We start from the raw sequence: 23,362 nt of genomic DNA on the forward strand, positions 1-23,362 counted from the left end.
ACGTCGTCGCGACGAGTCGTCTTCCCCGCTGTTCCGTTGTATATCCTGTACGTGTGTATACGTGCGATCTCGTGCGTGAATTTGTGAGCAGGAGCAAGGTGAAAAATCCAGTCACATGTGTGACGCGGAAGAATAAAGTGAGTACAACACAAGTTTAAACGGGGAGCTTAAACCGGTCGAGCAACATCTGCGGTGCTTGAGAATGATGCGGTGGATCAGTCCCTATCAATCCTCAATCTCCGTGGAGTCTGCCAAAAATAGTTCTGTTATTTCTTGCCGTACTACGGCACATTTCTCCTCTATGAATCGCGGAATAATGATTCAGAGTGTGATTTAACGGTATATATCATCCAATCGTGATGTAAATTTAATAAAATATATAAACCATTCTAAACTTATTGCACCATAAAAAAATTGTATATAAATTTAATTATTATGGATTTTTATAATCTGCAGTTTCACATATTTATGTCTACAGATGAAATTATCAAACTTTAATAGCGAATTTTAATAAGAAGCAGATATTTATTTACGAGAAGATTTGAGTTTGTAATTTGTTAGTGTTTCTTGACGCTGCACGTTAGATTATATGGTGATCTTTCTTTTCTAAATAAACTTTTCTAAATAACTTTTCTTTCTTCTTCGATACTCTTAAATCTCAATGCGATTTTAATTATGATGCGAAAATAAATGAGGGAGGATAGAACCGGTAATTTAAAACATCTTGTTTTTTTTTTACTTTTTGTTAGACAGTTCTGGAGAAATCGACTCCAAATTTTTGAGAAAATTATATACTTAAGAAAGGAAGTGCTTGTTATCTATATTTTTTAGTTTTCGGCATAATAAATAATATCTATATTTAACAGAAGTATTTTTTTAAATTATCTTCTTTTTTTTACAAAATAATTAAGTAATCAATTATTATTATCATCAAAATAATTAATATTACTACAATAGTTTCTCTTATTATTAATCAATATTATTATTATTATTTATTTTATTCTATTGTTCCTATTATTATTACTATTAATGTTACTATAATTATTATTATTATATATTGCATATAACATTACTTATTTTGAGTATTAAAATTATACAGAAATTATACGCAATTATGGAATTGTTTAAGCATTAAAGATCTAATTTAACCATTTAGGGCCTTCATTTCTGATTTGTTGTATAACGTTACTACTGTTGCTACTCTTGTTACTACTACTAATTGTTATTGCTACTATATCGATTGGCAAATATTTGGAACACCCGGTATATTAATTACGCTCGTACGCATAGTCATTCAAGCGTAACTCGTCTGCTTGGTATCTTCCGTTCCTCGTGTATCTTACGTCACGATAAGATTACGTCACAAGTCAAGTCACTTTGCAAATGATACTCATGCTCATCACGATGTGTCTTGAACGCGTCATCGTCCACCGAGTGTCTCAAAATATCCCGCGCGATGCACGCCAACACCAACAGAACGAGGAATGGTCGCATTGTATCGCTATAGAACTTCTTTGGTATCTTTAGCATCTCGTAATGTTAAAATGCTTAACATTAGGAAGACACTTAGATATTTTTATTTGAATTTTTAAATTCATATTTAAATTAATTCATGATTTTTGAATCGCAAAAAGCTTTCGACCGTGACGACTGAATAAATTAGAAAGATGATTAAATAAATTACAGAAGTGAAGAAATTAAATTGAAGAAATACACTTGTATACATATTTGAATTGATATGATTGTATTAATTCAAATATAAATTTTAATCAATAACTCTCACGGAAAATAAATTTGTCTTCGTAATAATAATTTAAAATAATAATCGTTAATAAAGTTTAATATTTTTGACATGTGTTAATATCTTTGACGCACAAGAATTTATTTGCATTGTGCCTCTGAGAAAATTAATTAAAAAATTATATGAAAAGAAAAGTTTGCTGAAATACATGTATCTAACAATTTAGCTGGATAAAAAGAGGAAAATAATTTTGTTGAATTATTAAAATAATTATGTAGGACGCACACACACAAGTATAATGAACAATGTCAGTTTGCATGTGCTATATCATTTTAAAGGTCTAACAAAATTATTCAACAAAATGTGCTTTGCAGGTTATTATACCTATGATAAATATATCTAATTGCATGAAAATGTCCATGAATAAATACACTTTGCAGAAAAACGATCGCGATATATTCGAAGCTTTCTTCGTAATTTTCTATTTGACGATTACGAAAGTTGTATAATCGATAAATAGCTCGAGAAAAAAAAATTATTTTTGTCTAATTTACCTCTGTTTATTCTGTACCTTTATTTTTTTATATAAAGGAAGATATTAAGGAAAAGATATATATAAGTTAGAAATTTTTTAAAATTGTCAATCTGCAAATTGAAATAATGAAATATATGAAGGAAAAAAATTTTTAAGATAGCCTTAAAACTTTCGAGACTTCTAAAACGTTCGAAATTCGAAGCTCTTAGAAACTTGTTTTGATTTGAAACCAAATTTGTGATTTCTATTGTGTATAATATTAACACGGAAGAAAACGGTTTTGTTAAAGTAAATTTAAAAATTCAACTAGCCACAGATTTGAAAATAATTTTCTTAGACCATAAAAATAATTATGTAGAGCGTTCAAATTGGCATTGTTCATTACTTGAGTGTCCTACAAAATTATTTTAATAGTCCAATAAAATTATTTTCACAAATCTGTATCTAGCTAAATTTTTAGGTATCACAGCAAAATTGTTCTCGTGTACAACGGAAATCTCAAATTATGTCAAAGTTTCTGAAATTTTAAATTTGGAACTGTCAAAAGTCTTGACGTTACCTAGAAAATGCATTTTTTTTTCTTTCATAGCACTTTATTATTTCAATTCGCAGATTTGGCGACAATCTATGTATATTCGAAACGATTCTATGAGCCACTAAAACGCATTGGCCTTCACACATTAGAATCGCACGTGATCGCTTCTAAACGTCGATAAGCTGATACAGAGTTGTTTGCTATGCATATCACGTCTCTGTCCGATGCCTATTCATTTATTATTCAGCGTCTATAATTTTTTTTCCATGTTTTTATAATTTCAATTCTTTTTCCTGGATTCTCTCGCAATTCTTAGATAGATGCGGAAAGTCATTCATGAGAACAATTGTCTTAATTCTCGATTTGAGAACTTCTCGATTGCGATTAAGATTACACAAGTTTTTGAAATCCTCGACTTTTCCAAGAACTTCGTATTCTCACATTCATATTTTCCGATTCTTCTTCTTGGTAAAAATCGCTCTTGTTACATTTTAAGATTTTTTTCGATTACTTTAAAATTTTATTTATTCTGGATTAAGAATTAATAATTCATAATTTGTCTTCGTGCAATAAACAGCATTTCAATACTGGTTGGACATCAAATATACAAGAGAAAAAATTTCTAAAAAGTTGGGAGACTTCTCTGTAAATACCGAGAAAAATCGCGAATGTATATTTTTGCTGCTGTAGAGGCTCGCTCGTTTCGCATAAAACGCAATGAGTCATGATCAGACTCTGTGTGTTTCAGTAAAGATTACGTATCGTGCGTCGTTGAACAATTGACCTCAACGAGTTACAGAGTTATTAACACACAACGTGCCTTTGTCTTGATGCATTTAATTTTCTCTTAATTGTCTTTTTAGCGACGCTGCAATACGAAGTGCATTCGATTCCGATAGTGATACGTTAATCGAAAGGTCATCTTTGTTATAATACTAAAATATGTGATATTTAAGATAAGATTTTGAGACGCTTATTGCACTTTGTACAAATTAATGAAATAATTTAAAATAATCGACAATGACGAAGTTAGCAAATATAAAATCTCAGTAAACGAGAATGGATTGAAATGGATTGAAATTTTTAATTCATCCGAATGTGTATTTAAAAACTACATTTCTTATCCAGAATTTTGAATTCAGCAGTATTCACGATTCATTTTCAAAAACTGAATTTATTTTTTTATCGAAAGACGTAGATAATACATGCTTCATGCAATTCCTATAAATGAATACAAAGGAATGAAGCATTGAAATGGATTTAGATTTTCAGAAGTACGCATTCGCGAATAAACCTTTTTTAAATTATTTTAATCGATTTTCTTTTACTGTGGGATGAAAATAATTTGATTATTGTTGTAAATTAAAATAAATAAGTTTTTATTTTAATATTTAATATTAAATTGATCACTGAATATCATTAAGTTAGAAATTGCAAATTTATTTTCTGTTTCTTGCACGCTTTATATCTACAATATAAGTCTAAATTATATTTATATAAATATAAGCATAAACTATACAAAGCGCGTTTCTGTGAAAGAAGCAGAAATTAAGTTTAATAATAACTAACTTAATTCGATGATAAATTCAATATTAAGTATTGAAATATGTATTTTAAATTCGAAAGATTTATGCCCGTATTCATCGTCAGACCTTATACTTGAGGCTTCCTTAAATTTATCTTTAGATGCTCAGTAATCAATGAAGCATCTGAAGATAAATTTAAGGAGACCTTAAATATAAGGCCTGGCTATGAATACACCTTAAAATATGATAAATACTGCTATACGTCAACATGTATCCTTCGACATTTCTCATGTTTGCTATGTTTATTTACATTCCGCTTCAAATAGTGTCAAATAACATCTACACGGTTTATAAACAGTTCGTTCGGATTGAACAATGTATTCGGATATTGAATCAATTTTGTCAACAATTTTCGACGCCGTTCTGTCATACTGTTCTTACATACAGTTTTTGATGTTTTTGTAACAAGTCAAAAAAAAATGCACATTCATAACTTGTGTTTATACAACAGCTTTCTCGTTCAAGATGATCGATATTTTACTGGCGACCTCATTCATCCTCTTGAATCACCAATTTATGATCCGAGAAGGATCATAAATTTTAATGTCTATTTCAGGAACAGAAGCGTGTGAAAAAAATTGGCTGCTCACGTACAAAAATAATTTTGTTACTTCGGAAATACATACACATATGTATAGTCATTTGTATGTAAGAATCGATTTAAAAAAAGAGACAAAAAGGAGACAAAAAAGGAATCAAGCTAGATATGAATTATAGTTCATTTCCCCTTATAATTATTATTCTTAGAACCGAGAAAAAAAAAGTAAATTAATCTATAACATTCATTTCTATTTCTCTACCCAAATTATATTCCTCTATCGTTTGTTTCTATTAATAACTAACTTTAATCTCGGTTTAACTTGCTTATTATAAACCGAGATTAAAATTAATCTATGTTGTTAGAAATGTAGACATATAAAATTAAAGTTAGTCTATATTGATGGAAATAAACAATAGAAGAAGATAATTTTAATGAAAACGCCATTAAGATTCAGGAAGCTGCAATTTTATCGCATTTGTAGTATGCTGGTGAACATTTTCCTCAGAATTTTCATACGAATTGAAATACTTTTCAAAAATACTGAGAAAGTCAATATGTTTTCTTAGAATATATGAATTCTGAAATATTCTAAAATTTTTTAATTTCTTATTCTATTATTTCTGAAAAATACTTCAACTATTTCAGGTTTTAATAAATTTCAAATTCGTGTGTTGTGCACGCATTGCACGCTCGTTAGGCGCATCTCTTCATCCTAAGAACATTCTAAATACTCATTTTTAGTTATATCGATTTCAGATCGCAGCAATTGCCCTGATTTGCGAAAGTTTTTAATTGCTATTGAATTTGCGGGGATTCCCGGGACGCGACAATCTACTTGGTTACGGCTCTGTCTGGTGAACGATTCCGCGACATTCCGTGTGAACGATTCTGCGTGCCGTGGTTCTATTAAAGAAACGGCCACATTATATAACTCTTCGTCCACGATCCCGCCAATTACTCTTTCTTTAACCATGATTGATCTAACACATAGCAAAGCTCGACGTATGTATGCCGTTGTCTCGCTGTTCTTCCGCGGAATTTATTCAGACTCGACTATATATGTTAATATACTTGCTTCTGAATTAATCCATGAAAGCTATGTTTCACATACAATAGATAAAATTGAGATAATAACGATCATATTAATTCCTAAGCTAAGCCAGTATATCGCTTAATGATCTTCAATGAAGAAATAAAAGAATAGAAATTATATGCTTTTTCGATCCTGAAAATTTTTAAAAATATTTTATATAATTTTTATATGAATTTTAAAATTTCTCAGAATTTTTTTTGTATAATTTTTAGAAATTTTTCAAATAGAAATTGCTGTCTGCATATATACTATATTGAATTCTGAAATATTCTAGATTTTAGAATTGTTATGTAAATTGTAGATTTTTATCTTAATAGAACACAGAAGTGATAAGAAAGATTGCATTTTTAATAAAATTTTTTATACTTATGTTAATTCTAAAATATTTTATGGTTTCTAAGATTTTTTATTTTATAATTTTCTAAAGAAAACTTGTAAAATCTGAAAAAGTTTAAAGTATTTTGTAAAAATTTTTATAAATTTGAAATAAGACCAATTCTTAAAAATATGAGGTAATATGATAATTTTTTTCATCATCTTTACTGAATTGTTTATGATCCATTAAATTTCAACTTAATTGTACATTCTGTCTTTAGTAACATGTATTTAAATATGTGTACATTATTGTGTAATTATAATGACGTAAAGTACATCGAGTGCAAAAAGTATTCATACAAAGAAAATATTTAAAAAATACTATATTTTTAAAAAGTGTGTATATATATATATATAAACATTATCTAGTGAGATATGATTCATTGAATTGATATTGAATCGATATCGATGCGATGATTTCGACATCAATTCGACATCGATTCGACGTTTAATTGACGTTTATTTCTTATTGGAAAATTAACAATTTATTCGTAAAGAATAAAATAGACTGTATGTTTCTCAAAATTATATCTATACCAAAAAAAAACGACTATTAATTATAGAAAATATATCATCTTAAAAATGCGCGAATATTAAAAATTGTATTGTTTGGATGCTCAAAAAGTATTCGTACAGTCAAGAAGTTTAGCTTCTAAAGTCAGGAATATAGCGAAGTTCGTTGTTTATGTCAGAATATATTCACTGTATAAAATTGTTAATTAATGTTTATTTTCTACAAACACAAAGGCTTTCTTATAAGAAAATTTTGTACGAATATTTTTTGCACTCACATTATATGTATCATTATTTTCAAAGACATTCTCCCTGTGCATTGATGTCACAATTTACATGACGAGCAGCACGATTCCTACTATTTAAATCTCACAATTAGTCTTAAAAATTTGTTGGAAATGCCGCTCGCGCTTTGCATTACTCACGATTGACACAAACGCTTATCAGGTAACACTCTATTAAATGTCTCGAGGAAACTTTTTACCATTTCGCCTTGACACACGCGTTAATCGGATTTGCATAACGCGTATTGTTTCTTATAAGTTGCAACATTTCACGCGTTTAAGAAAATGACAACGGCCTCTTTGTAATCGCAATTGTTTGTTAATATTCCTTCAGATTAAAAATTAACAGTTTCTTTCTTTTATTTTATCTCTTCATTACTTTCCCTCAATACTTAACTGTGACTCATTGATATAATATATTGAAATAAATTTTTATCGACAAAACGTTTATTTGTGTTATGACGAATAATAGTTTCGTAATAACGCGTGATAAATATTGTGACATAAGTTATCGAAAGTAATCTTGTCGATGTAAAGCGCAAAGTCCATGGTTCAACCTTGCACCTGTTTGATTGTTCTCACGGAATATTTTTAATGCGGAACACTTCAGTACCGCCTGTAACGAAGGAATTTTTGATCATCATTTGCATGTTGAAGAAAACATTTATCGCAATAATTACAAATGTAATTAACGTTTGTTTTAATTACATTGGACCAAGCCTCGACGTGATAAAAATAATTACAATATAATGTGAGACTCGAGGGTTTATTTTTTAGACGGAAAAGATCTTTATAGACCTGAAAATAATTTTGTGTGTTAGACAATAATTATCAAATAATTAATGTACGAAAATCAAGCATAATGAGCAATACTGACAAAAATTTTATCATTTTATATATATAATATATCACATTCTATGTATATCTTGTATATCTATGTATATCTTGTATATCTATGTATATCTATGTATATATGATATATATCACATTCTATGTATATCACATTCTAGCAACTAGCTTGAATGTTCTACATAATTATTCAGATAATCGAAAATTTATTTTTAGAACTCTATTTGTATCTAGTTAAATTTTTAAATACTTCAACTAAAACTGTTTCTTCCGCGTAGAATTTTATTTATTATTTTGCAATTTTATATATATAATATAAAAAAAATTTTGACAATCAAAATATAAAATAAACTTTTATTTAATTTATATATAAACATGCATAAAATTGAATATGAACATTAAATTTATATTATATGTACAAATATATAAAAGTAAGCATATATAAGTAAATTAAATGTTATATTATATGCATATATTGTAATACATATACAAGTAATAATGTATATAAAATATATACTAAAATAAATATGTACATATATGCATATATATATATGTATATGAAAGAAGAATAATATGAGAAATTTCAAATAGAATTTTATTCCACAGTCCGACGTGAACTGTAGATCGACAAACCGATGTTTTGACTTTGTACTTTCCTGTATTGGAATTTTAATTATTGAATCTAATTACTCTTTACAATGATCTTCAGTCACGCGGATAGCCTTATCATCTCGTTATCATGCTATGTATATCACATTCTGGAAATAGATACAGCACATGATGATACTTTTGGTAGTGAACGGGAGATTTTTTTATTAGCCACTTTCTTCAATTCTTTGATCAATAGAATTAATTTCTGAACTATGCAAAAATATTAGAAATATTCTAATAAATCATTTCGTAAATTGAATCATTAAGATTCTCACAGCACATATCAAATACAACATTTTCACAATTGGTACCGTATTATATATATTTTATACAGATACGTGTATACATTTTACATAAATAGACATTACATATAGGTACATATATAAGCATTATTTTTTTTTTATTTTGTAAATATTTTGTTTCTTAATTTTCAAATATTTTCGCGGTTGCCGACGCTTCGGTGAAACAACCGTTACTTCGCCTTTCCTTTCAGTTCAGACTTGCGAATTTACACAGCGAGTCTGAGTAGGATTGGAAGTTGGTGTAGCTTTAGACGCTGGTCGAGATTCTTAGAAAAATGTTATGATTTATATTACATGTTCATACACAAGTATTCTAAAATAAGAGATAGGTTCAATAAATTTTAGGTTTAGTATAATCCAAAATGATAATTAAAAATTTGAACAGATTTCCTTCGGTGAATTCTTGAACGCTTCGCTATTGTATAACAGGAAACTGATTGTGAGACTTATAAATTCAGAGGAGCACGAATTTGCTTGTTAATAAACAGCTCCATCTTGAAGGAAATAAAATTGCCTTTTTAATCTCCCCCCCTCCCGTAAAAACATTATTACTCGTTTCCAATAATGTGGATTACAGAACTGAGAATGTATATAAATTCACACCAAAAATATTATTTAAGCATTGAGATCCAGATCGTTGAAGCTTTCGTTACTCACATTTGCAGTCTTATGACACTTTGTTTAATATAGATTAACTTTAATATTTTTCAGCTTTTTCTAATTTTTAGAACTAGAATTAGACGAAGAGAGAATAAGTTCATTTTTATGAACTGAAATTAAAGTTAATTTACATTGGTAGAAATGAGCATAAAAGGATTAAATTGTATTATGTAAATGTAAATTAAATCATTTAATTATGCGTAAAAAAAAATACATTCTGAAACAGTTTCGTATGGGAAATAAGAGCTTTAAATATTAATATCATTTTTAGACTACAGTTCGTTAGACTACAATTGTGATATATATGTCAAGTACATATATATCATATTTAGTAATTCAAGATTGATTTATTTAAAGCATTTTAAGATCTAGCTTCGACCGTATAGGACTCTTATTTATTAGCTTTAAATATACATATTTCCGAAACATAACAGAAACGTAATTCTCGAAAGATTAGTTTAATTTATGATAATTAAACAATAATGTTTTAATTAAACACAATAAAGATAACGAACTTCACAAATTATGGCCTTTATCTATTATAACTATTTTATTAACGCTATTATTTCTTCTGCGTGAAGCATAATCATAAATCGTTTTCGGTCAGCGACCGATAAACTCTGTATTTTCCTTGCGCGTCAAAGTGTTAAATGGTTTTTCCTTCAGAGCGATACTGGTTAGTAAAATGTCGATTTTCCCGCATGAAGAGAGACATAAATCTGGAAGAACTTTGATAACGATGCTTTTATACAGTATGTTACTAAATAAATTGTCTTCATTGAAATAGTTGAATAATGTCTAATAAATGTTCACTTTTTCTTGTAACACGAGTACGAATATTCATTTCCGATATATTTTTGCCTGCTGAATACAAATCCGTCGACCAAATTTGGATAATACATCACAATTTTGAGAAATGAGGTAAAAAATATCGATTTTGAGAGTATATGACGTTATAACATCAATTTTTTTTAAATTTCATTAATGCCACGCGAAAGCATTAATTTCTAGCTTTAAAATGCATTTTATTTCGTTTCGATATGATTTTTTAATTTTGAGATATATAACAATTTGAAATACAATACAAGGAAAAGACAGTTTTTTTCTTATACTGCATTATGTAAAAAATAAATACTCTCTCTTCCGTACTTACATAATATAATCGAATCGTATTAAATTAAAGATCGAACAATAAGAAATTAATAAAATACAATATGGCAGGAAAATTACAATCTTCAATGATTTAAGATTATAATTTTCATGTTATATTGAATTTTGTCAATTTAATATAAAAAAATTAACAAATTAATTAGTTGGACTTTAATAGTACATTAATAACTTTGATAGTAAAATATCATTTGTCTGCTGTATCATATATTTTAAATAACATATATATGTATAAGAGAAAGAGAGGAGTATATATATATATAATATCATTTCTTATAGATGCTATATCGTTTCTTTTAAATTTAATTTTCTAATAATCTAATCAATCTTTCAAATATTTTTAGAATTTTTATTTGGAACATCGGAATGATATTTGATATAACTTTGATATTGAAATTTCCTGATATTTGTTTCTCTCTCTTTCTCTCTCATTTTCGTTCCTTCTCTCTTTTTCTCTCTCCCCTTTTCTCTCCAATGAATTTTTAATACCAATATTTTCCAATGGAACTTTTAACTTCAATATTCTCCATTGCCAATATCCAAATCCTTCTTATTTTCAATTCTAATTTTGTGTGATTCTCTTTTATTTCTGAATTCTTCTAATAATTTAAATTTGATTTTAGTTTCAGTTTTTTTTTATTTTATGTATGTTTAGAAACAAAGAGACAGACGGTTGACGGCTAATTAATGACTAGCAACTTCATTATTACGTTAGATAATTATAGCATAACGTTGAGATTGTACGACCTTCTGTGTTATTGGGAAAGTGACACAGCAGGCAAATAAATTACATGTAGCCAGATAAGGCGGGACGGTGGAGGCACAAATGATACAGACTCTCTTTTCAAACGCAGATACCAAACACGTACTCAAAGAGTCATATGGATCTTGGATCGACAAGTTAATCGTCCTCGTTTCATTAAAGCGGACTTTGTCAATTATCAATGTGCACAAATTTTTTTATCTACTACGGCAACAACAGACGGAACTGCAAAAGACTATTTTTTATTAGTAAAGGAAGAAAAAGACTCAGTAAGTCATAATTATCTTCAAAGTAATAATATAAAGTCAGTGGAAACAAATTGTTACTTGAGCATTACTATTTATATATGCAAAATAATTATTATTCAATGATAAAAGTAATTATTATTAATAAAAAATAAAATAATTATTAATCATTATTAATATTTATTTTATTATTATAAATAATAAAATTAATTATTGTTAATAATATTGTATAATTATGTAATAATAATGATTAATTGTGACATTAAATAGAGGGAGATCACCGATATCAACATATTATTTTGTTTTAGACGATATTTCTTAAATAAGAGTCAGAAATAAAACTTTAGAAATACAAACTAGAAAGTGCTTTCAATCAGATAACATAGCAGTTTTTATAATATTGTTTTCAGTTGTGCAATAATTAACTTTTTCGTAAGATAAGCAAAAACGATTGCCTGTCAATATAGGCCCTAAAACTGACACAGTAGACAGCAATGTTATATATATTCTTATTCTTTTTTTTTGACAGAAGTCATCTGTAAAAAATATTTACAGGTGAATATATGTATATACAACTTTTTAGAAACTGTTCACTTCGATAAAACGTTTTTTGTTGGTTTAAAATATGCATACCTACACTGAGAAAAGAATTTGTTCAACTAACTAAACACATTTGTTGCTTGCAGATTTGGTTAATTCAACCGTAGTCTGTTTAACATTGAACAGCTTGTTAAGCAGACTAAGATTAAATTCAGTAATAATTTAAAAACAATAAATAAAATTTGTTGAATTAACCAAATCTGCAAATAAATGTGTTCAGTTAGTTCAACAAATTTTATTTAATTGAATTTAATCTTAATCTGCTTAACAAGCTGTTCAATGTTAAACAGACTACGGTTAAATTCGATTAGATAAAATTTGTTGAATTAACTAAATCTGCAAATAACTAAACTGTGTTTAGTTAGTTGAACACATTTTTTTTCTCAGTGTACCTTTGTGTTGTTTTGGAAGATGCAAACATGTAACTTGAGAATTTCTTTTTTGGGAGTCTTCTCATAAATACGATTGCCTTCTCAGCTCCAATATTATTATACGTAATACTAAGATTAAAGTAGCTTGTATGGTTTGTTCTACAAACAGACGTGTCGATTTATGCTGCATCTCAATTTTATGTTTCAAATCGTATCATAAAAAAAAAGTAAAGAGGAAAAAATATAATTAAAACTGATTTATGAAACTACAAACATAAAACTGTTATCAATAATATAGTCACTATTATTTAAATTATACGATTTGTAAAAGAAAATCGTAAAAATTTTACTTTTATATTTGCAGAATTCGTTTTTAGCTGTTTCTATATAGAAATAACAAGTCACAAATATATGAATTATGAGTTTTTACTCTTTTTAGTCATCTAAACAGATCATGTTTTTATTAACATTGATAAAACGCAATAGTTAGTTTTTATGAAATAAGGAAGTGTTTCTTTAAGAGACCTAGTCAATATCGGCGGCTTCTCTCTAGTAATGATGATTCTAATATTGATCTAATTATAATCATGTAACTGATGTCTCTAACAGGTAATAATCGTTACTTGTAATAATTGTAGATTCACGGACATCTTGAAAACTACGAAGAGGCACTTGAAAATAGATCTCAAGAAACGACAGATGTTCACACGAGTATCGATGACTGATATCTTTTCTGCCTATAAAAAGACTTCATTGAGAATTTGTGATAAGATTTAAGTCTTTTAATAAATCGAGGGAAATAGTGATATTTCCAAATAGCTGATACAACGAGATATGTGAAGTGTTCGTTTCAATCTGATTACGATCGCGTGAAGAGATCGTCAATTACATTGAGTGGACGACAATCTATGAAGAGAGGAGGAATCTTCATATTGTCGATAATCTTATGATATAATCAAAGAGAGGATCTCATAAGTTTTTTAAAATAGTGAAGAAATTCTTTCGTTTGTTTGTGAAAAAAGAGTGATTATTCAACGGCAAACGAAAGCCTTGAAGTGTGGATAGTCGTTGATCTAACTTGATAAATTAATCGATCGTTTTCAACCGTGGAAGTGGCAGCTCGCGGCGAGTTAATGCCGCGTGTAAGGACCGATGGATTCAACGAAAATTAAATCAAAGCCGAATCCGAGGGAGAAGGCGAGCATCGCGTCGGTGTTACTTTGGTGGTGAGTCGCGATTTTTCATCATGCTTTCTTTCGAGATTCTCCCTTTCGTGGAATATGGAGGAGCCCAAGGAACACACAATAGTCAACAAAATATCAAAATGATGTAAAAATGACTTTATTTTGATGAAACAATTATATGAAAAAAAGGACATGTAAGAGTCAATTATAAGTTGTTTAAAGTTATTTAAGTCAAGACATGAGATATACATTCAAAATTGTATAATAAATAACTTTAAACAACTTATAATTCATTCTTACATGTCTTTTATTCATATTATTGTTTTTTAAAAAGAGAAAAGTCCTTTACTATTTATTTTTAGATTTATTTTGATGCTTAAAGTATGTCATTTTGACTTTCTCTTCACTTGATGTCTTCCTTGGCAGTCTTAAATCTTGGATACTCGAACGTTGAGTAACTGAATATCCAAAGATTTGTTTCAAATTAGATTTACGGATAGCTGCAAGAAAAGGATTTTTGATGAAGCATTTAAAAATTGAGCAGATATAGATCTGAAAATAATTTGGTTGCACCATCCAAATAATTATGCAGAACATTCAAACTAGTTATTAGAATGTCAAAATTTTCTACAGTGTTGCTCATCATGCATGAGATTCCTACGTGATTATTTTGATGGTTTAACAATATTATTTTCAGAACTGTTTCTAGCTAAATTTTTAGATAACTTTAACAAAATCGTTCTTTCTGCGTGGATTAAGCCAGAACACATAGAAAAACGCAATAACCTTACGTTCTCTACTGTGATTGGCCGATTCGCATACTTCTTAAGACTTACTGCCTTGCGTTTTTTTTATGTATCGTGGCCATTAGACATCAAAACAATTAACTAAAGCGCAGGCTCGCAATTGATCGCAATTACTCCTGTCATTCTGTATTATCTTATTTCAATCTTTCGTTATTGCATTCGAAGTTATACAATATATTTATATTATATTTAAAAGTTTAGTGTTTTAAATAAATATTTAGGCATCTGTAAATATTCTCGTATTTGAAGTTTTTATATAATATTTAACATATTATTTCAACTTTTCAATTCATATTCAACGTCTGAATCACAATTATTGCGTTAATAACTATTTAAATACAAAACAGTCGAATTGAAATAACGGGTGATTTATATTTCAATGTTAATTTTTTATCTCAAATTACTTCTTATCTTTTCATGCAAATTTACTTTGTCTTCATACGTGATACTGCCTCTTGCGAAATTAACATAACAAAACTGCACTGTCATGCCATAATACAAGAAGCTATTTTTAATCCCTTAGTTCCGTTTTGACTATGTCATATTTTTATCGTTATATCATCCATGATCTAGAAGTACTTGGTAGCAGGTACTTATATATATATAATAGCAGTAAGATATCTAATATCTAATTCACACAAATTGCCATGAATCAGGTGGACCATTAGTTTATTCAAGACAGGATACAAGAAAGCTTTACAAATAGAAGACTTATTTGATCCTCTGAAAGTCGACCGATCGACGTTCCTCGGAGATCGATTAGAAAAGTAAGTATAGAAATTATGTATGTAAGAAAAGTGAGAAAAAGAAGAAGAAGGAAGAAAGAAAATGTTCACAGGTTTCTCTTTCTTTTGCTTTGCTCTTTTATAAAAGCATAGGAATTATTATTAGTAACGCATTGGTGTATTTGCAGACAATGGAACATCGAGCTGGAAAATTCAAAAAAATGGAAACGCAGTCCGAGTTTGCTAAAAACTATTTTCCGCACATTCTTGTGGGAATATACTATGTTGGGACTAATACAGATTTTCAACGAATTCGTGATAAGGTAAGATTAAACACTGACCGCTATCGCTCATTTTTATAAATCTTTCGTGCTTCATTTTTTTCTGTAGAAAGAAGTTTTTCTTTATTTGGCCGGTAATAACGTTGATTTTATTGCAGTAATACGAATTTATTATTGCAGTAAAATATTGATTTTTATTATAATTAGAAATTGAAGCTATTTTTCACGATAAATTGAATACAAGTAGCTCAATGTTGTAAACTTTAATTTTTTTATGTAAGAAATAATAATTGTGTATTGAAAATAATCCAGAAAATATTCTTAATATTTTTTTTGCATTTGCGTTTGACTAAAAACGTAGGACATTGTTTCCAACGTATTATCACATACATAAACGTATGACGTGGAGTGATAACATTTCGAACAAAGTGGAAACGTATTTAAAGAAAAATACCTGACATCTAAAACATTAAGAACGATTATGTCTTATTATTTCTACATAAGCATATAATAATAATAATAATAATATACTATAAATATATTATAAATATGTGTTGTATATGATAAATAATAGATAATAAGAATAGAAATAACAATATAATACAACTGTACAGATAATATAATAGTCTAAAGATATAACTAATATAATAATATAATAACGTAGGTGTGGCCAGGATTTTGTTTAGAGAAGAAGATCAAATTAGAGTTGGGGGAAACGGGGGAGATAATAAATAGTCGAATAACATAGACTGTTGGATTTGTTTTATTTTATATTATTATTTTAGTTATTTACCAGCAGGTGAATTATATATATTTAATTTACCAAATTACTTTATTTTTTTAATTGTAAATAATTGATTCTTCAAACTAAAAAAACTTAAATTTATAATAACACTGGTCGTCTTAGATTATCAAAAAATCTTCCTATAGTATTCACTTCCAATTCTTTCTCTCAAAATTAATTTCTTATGAATACTCATTAAGCATAGTCCGTATATGTATAATTTTTTGTAATTATCTTTGTCCTTTAAGATTTGGTGGGGGGTCACGGTCCACTTGTCTTCCCCTGATTACGCCCTTGTATAATAATATAATTATTGGAGAATAATAATGCCCAATATTAAATATTGACACATAAAGTATTAACGCGCGAAACTCGTTTCGCAGGTTAGGTACGCCATTGCTACTCGGTGGTCTTCTGCGCTACTTCCGGAAGGATTCAGTTGAACCGTACGAAAATGCCCTGTGGTTTGGAGCTGGTATTTGTATCGCAACTGGCATGAACGTGATATGCGGCAATCAGACGATCTTTGGCGCTTTCCACGTGGGCAGCAAAGTTCGCGTGGCCGTATGTTCCGTGGTATACAGAAAGGTTGGTTATTCGCAATAATACAATTGAAAAAATTCGAACTATTATATAAAGTGAGAAGAAACAAAAAGTGAATGCAAAGTCGTGTAAGAAGGATCTTGTATAAGCGGCGAAGTCTTATTCCAAACACTTTCGTTCAACTCTTCAAAGTAAACGTTTCTTCACCACACGAAAAGAGGGGAAGAATTGGAAAACTATACAACGAAAGACTAAATAAATAAATTTTTTTAAATTCTTTAAATTTCCTAATAAAAAATTCTTTGAATCTTTTAAAAGACTAAACATTATGACCAATTTTAACATACAATGTAACAAAAAAGTTTGTCCATAAAGTTCTGTGTTATCAAATCAGTATATTTATAAAAAAAACATGATCTCTGGTTGACATATAGAAACATTCTAAAAACATTTTCATCAATTATTTAAAAATATTTTAATCTTTCTTCTATAAAATAATGTTTTATAAATATTACAGCACAAAATATTTATGAATTTTCCTCTTGATATGAATATTTGAATATATTGAATATAAAGAGGAAAGTCACCGATACCGACATACCACTTCGTTTTTAGACAATATTTCTTAAACGAAAGGTAAAAATACAACTTCAAAAACATAAATACAAACTAAAAAGTGTCTTCTATCAGATAGTATAAGCAGTTTTTATAATACTGTTTGCAATTTTGCAATAATTAAGTTTTTCGTGAGTTATGCACAAATGAACGTCTGACAAAATGGGCTCCAAAACTGACATAGCAGACAATAATGCCAACATTCCTATTCTATAAATAAAGATATATCCTATTCTGTAAAGAAAACTAATTTATGAAACTATAAACATTTAAAATGACATAATATTATCAATAATACAGTCACTATTATTTTAATTACGCAATTTGCAAAAGAACACCGTAAGAATTTTCTTCTCGGATTCATAGAATTTGTTTTTAGCTGATTTGGTATAGAAATAAGCCACAAATATATGAAAAAATTATGAGTTTGTACTTTTTTAATTAGTTAAACAGATCACGTTTTTATTAGTATTAATAAGGTGCAAAGGTTAGTTTCTAAGAAATAAGGGGATAATTTATCAGCATATTGATTCTCAGATTATGTAACGGATATTCTTCTTTTATCTCGCAGGCTCTGCGTCTGAGCAAAACTGCACTGGGCGAGACAGCACCCGGAAAAGTAGTTAATCTAGTAGCCAATGATGTCAACAGATTCGATCTCGTCTCCATCTTTATTCATCATATGTGGTCGGCACCTCTCTCCGCCCTGATCGTGGCTTATATTCTCTATCAGCAGGTCAGCTATGCTGGCCTCATCGGCATCGCCGCAATCTTCGTGGTTGTACCAATCCAATGTGAGTTTCGCGTCACTATCAATAAGTTTATATAAAAGCTCTGTTTTTAAATCACCACTAATTGTAAGTAAGAAGAAGCGCCAACAATGGTCAAAGTTCAAAGATAGAATAATAATTCTATACACAATTTTATTTTAAATACATTTTACTTTAGATGACTGTGTGCCGGTTACTTTTGGACTTGAAGCACAATCAAACTGAATAATAATAATCTCATAAATTAAATACGATCATCGATTTGAAAAATTTTTTAAACTCTATTTTTCTACTCAGGTAGACTTTTTATGCCATTTTGTCACAGGCGTTCACCAATTCTTAATCTTGGGATTTTAGCTTACACCGGCAAGTTGACGTCAAAATTTCGTCTCCAGACTGCCATCAAGACCGACGAGCGGGTCAGGTTGATGGACGAAATCATTTCTGGAGTGCAAGTGATCAAGATGTACGCGTGGGAGAAGCCATTCTGTGCCATGGTGGAGCTGGCGCGTAAACTCGAGCTTCGAGTGGTCACCAAGAGCTCATACATCCGCGGCATTTATATGACCTTCAATCTTTTCACAACTCGTATGGCGCTTTACTGCACACTCATCGCTATGCTGATGTTCGGCGACAATCTGACCGCCGACAAGGTCTTCGTCATTTCGTCCTATTTCAACATTCTCGCACACACTATGACTGGCATGTTTGTGCGCGGCTTCGCTGAGTTGGCTGAGTGTATGGTGGCTATACGTAGGCTCCAGAGTTTTCTTATGTTCGATGAGTTCCAGGGCAGCAACGTTGTTGTCTCCAAGGCGTCTGTCAGCTACGCCAATTCAGATTTCAAGCGGTTCTCCAAACCGGATCTGCCCTACATTGACGACGACGATGTGGATTCACGTGGAGAGAATCTGGATGAGAGCAGCGACCGCAGAAAGCATAACGGTCTATTGATTGTTGCCAGCGACTTGTTGAAAAATACTGCTAATTTTGTTGAAGGTAAAGATTAAAAAAAATTAAGAAAAACATATAATTTATATTTTATATAAATATAACATATATAAATGACAATATATAAAAATTTTTAAAGGAAATTTTAAATCTGATATACTTTAGAATCTAAACAAAAATGGTATTATTTATTTTAATGAAATGATATTTTTAAGATATTAAATGAAGTTACAAATTTTTACATCTTTTAAAGGTCTTTCTGGAAATAAGTATTTTCTAAATTTTTTTTTAAATATTTTATGAGACATATTGTATTGCTTGAATATTTCCAGCACTCTTTTAATCTCAAACAGTCTAACTTGAAATAAAACTATTACCATTTACAGAAAATAAACAATCCATATACAATACGAATTGGATCATCAATATAGTCAACGTTACTGCCAGGTGGGAGGAGAGAAAATTGGAGAACACTCTGGAGAATTTGAATTTAGAAATAGAAAAGGGCAAGCTGTACGCGGTGATCGGCATAGTGGGAAGCGGCAAGAGCTCCTTTCTGTCCGCGATTCTCGGAGAGATCAGTCTGACGGAAGGTCAAGTGAAGGTCAACGGTGGCGTCAGCTACGCCAGTCAGGAAGCCTGGGTTTTTGGTGCCACCGTCCGACAGAACATACTCTTCGGACAGCCTTACGAGCGCCAACGGTACCAGAAGGTGATCAAGGCTTGTGCCTTGGTACGCGACTTCAAACAGTTCCCTCAGGGTGACCAGACCGTTGTGGGTGAACGAGGCACCTCACTGTCCGGTGGTCAAAAAGCTAGGATCAATTTGGCCAGAGCTCTGTATAGACAATCGGACATCTACTTACTGGACGATCCTTTGAGCGCGGTGGGTGATTATCAAACGAGTTAATAATTTACTCTTTCAGGCGTAATGTAGCATTGTTCACTACATTGTAAGCTCCACTGTATGTGAAAATTAACACATTTCACTGGAACCTAATTTAATTTTATATTTTCTGTATAAATAATGCGAGATCTTTAGATGAACAATATAAGATAACAATATAATTCCTCTATAAGACATAATATTCCTAGAATATGTTATATGAATATTTTAAAGGGTAAATAATATTCATACCACTTTCTAGAAATATTGTGTGTTTTGGATGATGCAGGATTTTGATTATGAATTCTGATGAAAGACTTTCCGTTTGAAATTCCAGGTTGACGCACACGTTAGCAAGCATCTATTTCAAGAATGCATTCAGAGATATCTTGCCGGAAAAACAAGAATCTTGGCGACGCATCAGCTGCAATATATAAAGGGAGTGGACGCCATTATATTGCTTGAGCAGGGAAAAATGAAGTATTTTTCACATTATCAGGATTTATTAGAATATCGACCCCAATATGGAGTACTCCTGGCAGCGGAGAATGAAGCGATTGACGATTCATCTTTAGAAAAAAATATAAATATACGACGACAGTTTTCTTCTTCGAGTAACAGAGTAAGCGCTGTAAATATGTATAAAATTATGAAAAAGAAAAAGAGAGAGAGAGAGAGAGAGAGAGAGAGGAGTTTGGCAAAATATAATTTTTATTTTTTTAATATTGTTTTTAAGGTTTAGAATTGATAAATGTGATTCTTCACGATAATAAATAATATCTGGATAACAAAAACAAATGTACATTAATATTAAAATTTCTTCAATAGAGTCGAACTCCGGAAGCTAGTAGCGGCGGCACTGATGACGAAGAGGAAGACGAAGATCCTGAAAAATCGAACGATGGTCTTGAAGGAACATCACGTGGCCTAGTTAAGGGTCCTATATTTATCAAGTTCTTCCAAACTGGTGCCAATTTGTACATGGCTTTTAGCGTTCTGTTTCTGTTCATCATTACGCAATTTGTCGTCAGTCTCAACGACTACTTTGTGCCTTTCTTGTGAGTATTTATGTTACTGGAAAACTGTTTAATTGATTAAAAAATCGTTTACTGTATAAACAATTATTTATTATATATATTTTTTAGGTAGATTAAAATATTTAAAAATAATTCACGAAAATATTTTTAGAATGTTTCTATGCCGACCAGATCATGTCGAAAAATATTTGCAAAAATATTTTAAAAAGATTTGCATGCAAATGTATTCAATAATACATATTGTAAAATTTTTTAGGAATATTACTTGAAAAATAACTTTCAAAAATTATCAAGTTTTCTTGAATTAATTTTCATACAGAATTAAAAACTCGAAGATATAAAACTAAAACACTCGCATATTTAACACGAAACAAAGGCATGTGAATTATATTTGCCACTTTAGTTACTTCATTCATCGTTCAATAATATAATCTTTCCTCTCGATTAAACTCTTCCAGAGCCAATTTTGTGGAAACGCGAAACTACGAAGCCAAACACTTTATCTTGAACCAAACGGAAGACGTTTACATAAACACGACGAACATATATGAACTCAATGCTATCGAGGATGAATCAGTGATTAATTATGTCTACATCTACACTGGCATCGTGTTAGCTATCTTCTTTCTCGGCATCACCAGATCGCTGGTCTTTTACAAGACGTGCATGACGTGCAGCCAGCGTCTACACGATATGATGTTTAGTGCGTTAATTCGTACAGGAATGCGATTTTTTGATACTAATCCGAGCGGCAGGATTCTCAATCGATTTTCCAAAGACATGGGTGCGATCGACGAATTACTGCCTAAAGCGATCCTGGATGCCGGTCAGATGAACTTGTTGATGCTCGGATCGCTTATAATGACCTGCGTGGTCAATCCTATCTTCTTGGTGCCTGTCGTGATTATCAGTGGGATATTTTATTGGATCCGTAAGGTCTACCTCAAGACCAGCAAGAACATTAAGCGACTGGAGGGAATAAGTATGTCTGCCTTTCTTATGCCATCTTTATTTATTAATCTTCAACATTTATCAAAATGTTAGTTATATACAGGGTGTCTCCGAATTATCCGAACAAACTTTAACGATATGTTCTATGAGTTAAAATAAGAAAAAAAAAATGTTATACAAATATAGGTCGTAAAATGCTTTATTAAAAAGTTATAGCAAAAATATGAAGTGTGTAAAAAATTTCGATTTTACATAAATTTACATTTCAAAGTGCCCATGTCAATTTAAGCTTGACATCAATATAATTTTTGAATTTATTATTCCTTTTTTGCGAGGAAACCTTCAGGTGCACCGAAGCCCATACGTATATATGTTATTAAAATGAAAAATCCATTTTATTTTCTATAATCCATTATATTTTTCTACTTTTGATATTTTCTTCTCTTATTTATTTTAAATTTCATTTTCTCAATTATATTTTTACTTTCCCCCCATGATGACTTTCTTAATTGTGTGAATGAAAATTAAATAATACAATATTTCTCCTTATTGTATTATTTGATTTTTAATTATTTGAGCCGTTTCTTTATTATCGTAATTTTTAATTAAATCAAATGTGTAGTTCTTTTATTTCACATAAAGATATATTTCTTGAAGACATGATTTTTTTGTGTTTCAGCACGGTCGCCGGTATTCACTCATTTGAACGCCACGTTGAATGGTTTGACGACCATCAGAGCATATTGCGCTCAAGACATACTGAAACATGAATTCGACAAGTTGCAAGATGTACACACATCTACCACTTACATGTATATCGTAACCAGCACAGCATTTGGATTCTCTCTGGACGTATTCTGTTTCTTCTTCACTTCACTCGTCACTTTTAGCTTCTTGTTACTCGAGCAATGTAAGCATCAATTCTCCCAGGAACTTCTCCCAATTTTTTTCGAGTAGTTTTAAATATAAATATAAAAAATAATAGAGGAGAAGATGGTGTATATATATATATATATAT

The 23,362-nt window shown here is 29.9% G+C and overlaps 1 protein-coding gene across 2 annotated transcripts in view; it reads left to right on the forward strand.

The window, feature by feature from the left end:
* The window catches only part of LOC108721866 (multidrug resistance-associated protein 4), a 26,976-nt gene continuing 3,614 nt past the window's right edge, over positions 1-23,362 (forward strand). Inside the window, exons 1-13 of one of the 2 annotated variants that reach the window (XM_018446647.1) lie at positions 1-137; positions 11,687-11,864; positions 13,450-14,037; positions 15,458-15,568; positions 15,715-15,849; positions 16,975-17,179; positions 18,321-18,543; positions 18,877-19,518; positions 19,857-20,356; positions 20,694-20,978; positions 21,185-21,414; positions 21,852-22,375; positions 23,024-23,254. In XM_018446647.1, the coding sequence (XP_018302149.1) occupies positions 13,964-14,037; positions 15,458-15,568; positions 15,715-15,849; positions 16,975-17,179; positions 18,321-18,543; positions 18,877-19,518; positions 19,857-20,356; positions 20,694-20,978; positions 21,185-21,414; positions 21,852-22,375; positions 23,024-23,254 (3,160 nt within the window). In that variant the 5' untranslated portion in view covers positions 1-137; positions 11,687-11,864; positions 13,450-13,963. The remainder of the gene's footprint in view (positions 138-11,686; positions 11,865-13,449; positions 14,038-15,457; positions 15,569-15,714; positions 15,850-16,974; positions 17,180-18,320; positions 18,544-18,876; positions 19,519-19,856; positions 20,357-20,693; positions 20,979-21,184; positions 21,415-21,851; positions 22,376-23,023; positions 23,255-23,362) is intronic. The other variant, XM_018446648.1, reaches the window with a different exon arrangement.

Source organism: Mycetomoellerius zeteki, unplaced genomic scaffold (assembly GCF_001594055.1).
Source record: "Mycetomoellerius zeteki isolate Tzet28-1 unplaced genomic scaffold, Tzet1.0 scaffold186, whole genome shotgun sequence".
In the NCBI taxonomy this organism is placed as follows: Eukaryota; Metazoa; Arthropoda; class Insecta; order Hymenoptera; family Formicidae; genus Mycetomoellerius; species Mycetomoellerius zeteki.